The following is a 2,500-nucleotide window of genomic DNA, read 5'->3' as shown; positions in this document are numbered from 1 at the left end:
CTCCCTTTCCTCCAACCCATATAAGTTTGCTCCAACCCACAGAGAGAGAGAGAGAGAGAGAGAGAGAGAGAGAGAGAGAGAGAGAGAGAGAGAGAGAGAGAGAGTTATTATCATCTTCACCATACAAATTCCTCATTATCTTTTCTTCTTCTTCCCCTTTTTAATCCTCTCTCTCTCTCTCTCTCTCTCTCTCTCTCTCTCTCTCTCTCTCTCTCTGTCTCTCTCTCTCTCTCTCCCCCACAACCTAATCTTTACTGCCTCCATTAACTCTTATCACTCCCCCGCTCTCACTCCCTCTCCCTCTCCCCCTCACTCTCCCAGCGCCATTCACTCTCCTAAACGCCCTCTCACTCTCTCCCTAACAAATTTTAACACCATTTCATCACCACCCTTCCCTCACACCTCTCACTCTCTCTCCCTTACTCTCCCTTACTCTCCCAAACACTCTCACTCTCTCCCTAACGCAATTTTATCACCATCCTTCATCTTTTTTACTGTTTTGACTTCTCAGCATCACCTCTCTCTCTCTCTCCCTCCCGTCTCCGTGACACTCCCAGGCGCTATAACCTTCGCTAACATGGGGATCGGCATGCTGGAGCCCTCCCTGCCCCTATGGATGATGGACACGATGGATGCAGAGGAGTGGCAGCTGGGTATTGTGTTCATCCCAGCGTCTGTGTCTTACCTGATCGGCACCAACCTGTTCGGCCCGCTTGGTCACCTGATGGGGCGCTGGCTGGCCTCTCTCCTTGGGCTCTTCATCATCGGCATCTGTCTTATGAGTGTGAGGGTCTGGGCGTCTCTGGGGTGTCTGGGGTGTGTCTGGGGGTGTCCTGGGGTGTCATGGGGGTGTCTGTGGGTCTAGGGTGGATGGTAAGGGGGAATAATGCATTTTTTATGAGTTTTGATGGTTAAAAGTAGGTTGTTGATCCACTAATCTCGCTCCTACACCTTTCCACACCCTCCTACATCACACCACACCCATCCACGCCCTGCTACACCCCTCCCACACACTGACACACACTCCCTCGTCTTCCCACGCCTTCTTACACACACACTACCACACAAGCATACTTTTCTAACCCCCCACGTCCTCACACTCCCTCCTACACCCTGCCACGCCCTCCCACACTCTATCACACTCTACCACGCCCATCCTACACCCTTCCCACACCCTTTCTCATCTACCTAAACCTTCTTACATACACCTTACCATACAAACACAATATTCTACTACCTCTCCACCATCCCACAGCCTTCCACACCCTGCCACTCACCTCTCGCACTCTCCACGCCCTCAGATCCCCAGCGCCACGACCATCAATCACCTGATCGCGCCAAATGCCGGATTGGGCTTCGCTATCGGCATGGTGGACTCGTCAATGATGCCAGAGTTGGGATACCTCGTCGATCTGCGTCATTCTGCTGTCTATGGTTCAGTGTACTCCATCGGTGACGTCGCCTTTTGTCTTGGCTTCGCTATTGGTGAGTGAGGGAGAGAGGGAGTGAGTGAGAGGGTGATAGTGTGTGCGTGTGTGTGTGTGTGTGTGATAGATAAGAGGGACAGTGATAGATTGTTTCGTGACAGACTGAGAATTTTCTTACTTTCGTGACAAGAGCGTGATAGAATGAAGGAGAGTGATGAAGTGTGGTTTTCTGGCAGCTGTGTGGCAAAGCGTGACAGACTGCCGGAGTGACAAGTCTGTGCGTGAAGGTTCGTGACTGAGCGCGGCTGACTCAGTGACAGATGCGTGGCTGTGTGAAATGTTGTGACAGTCTTGTTGTTGTTATTATTTTTTTTATTCTTATTCTGTCTTAATCCATCTTCTCCGCTCTTCTTCTCTTCTTCCTCTTCCTCCTCCTCCTCCTCCCTACAATGGGTGTTTCAAGCCTCAAATGGAACAAAAATATTGACCCTAAGTTGAATACACAAACATTTCTTTCTCCTCCTCTTCCTCTTCCTCCTCTTCCTCCTCCTCCTCCTCCTCCTCCTCTACTCCTCTAAAAAATTGTATACTTTCTTTATTTTGTTAGAGAAAAGTGGGACATGGCTACTGCTACCACTACCACCACCACCACCACCACCACCACTACCACCCCCTCCACACCTACCACCACCCTTATCCCCTCTCCAATCGTACACCACGAACACCACCACACCCCCTTACCTCTCCAACTATACCACCACCACAACCACCACTACTAACCCCGCCCCGTCCCCCCCCCAGGCCCCGCTCTGTCCGGCACACTGGTCCAGACGTTCGGATTTAAATGGATGTTGTACGGAATAGCTATCATTAACTTCTTGTACGCGCCCTTCATGTACTGCCTGAAGTCCCCGCCAGCCAGAGAGGGCGAGCAGCAGGTAAGGGGAGAGACAGTGCCAGGGAGAGTGATGGGAGATGGGTGATAGTGATGTTGGGAGAGAGTAAGAGCGAGATTTGACAGACATGAGAAATGGTAGGAATGAGAGAGAGAGAGAGAGAGAGAGAGAGAGAGA

At 51.1% G+C, this 2,500-nt stretch overlaps 1 protein-coding gene across 2 annotated transcripts in view; it reads left to right on the top strand.

Annotated features, from left to right (window-relative positions):
- The window catches only part of LOC135093102 (synaptic vesicular amine transporter-like), a 34,683-nt gene that overhangs the window by 28,145 nt on the left and 4,038 nt on the right, over nucleotides 1-2,500 (top strand). For both annotated transcript variants that reach the window (XM_063991999.1, XM_063991998.1), the window contains 3 exons: nucleotides 558-784; nucleotides 1,302-1,485; nucleotides 2,229-2,365. In XM_063991999.1, the coding sequence (XP_063848069.1) occupies nucleotides 558-784; nucleotides 1,302-1,485; nucleotides 2,229-2,365 (548 nt within the window). The remainder of the gene's footprint in view (nucleotides 1-557; nucleotides 785-1,301; nucleotides 1,486-2,228; nucleotides 2,366-2,500) is intronic.

The sequence above is a fragment of the Scylla paramamosain genome, chromosome 41 (assembly GCF_035594125.1).
Source record: "Scylla paramamosain isolate STU-SP2022 chromosome 41, ASM3559412v1, whole genome shotgun sequence".
NCBI lineage: Eukaryota > Metazoa > Arthropoda > Malacostraca > Decapoda > Portunidae > Scylla > Scylla paramamosain.
Note: the sequence above shows the minus strand (reverse complement) of the source record. Positions and strands in the feature narration are given on the sequence as shown.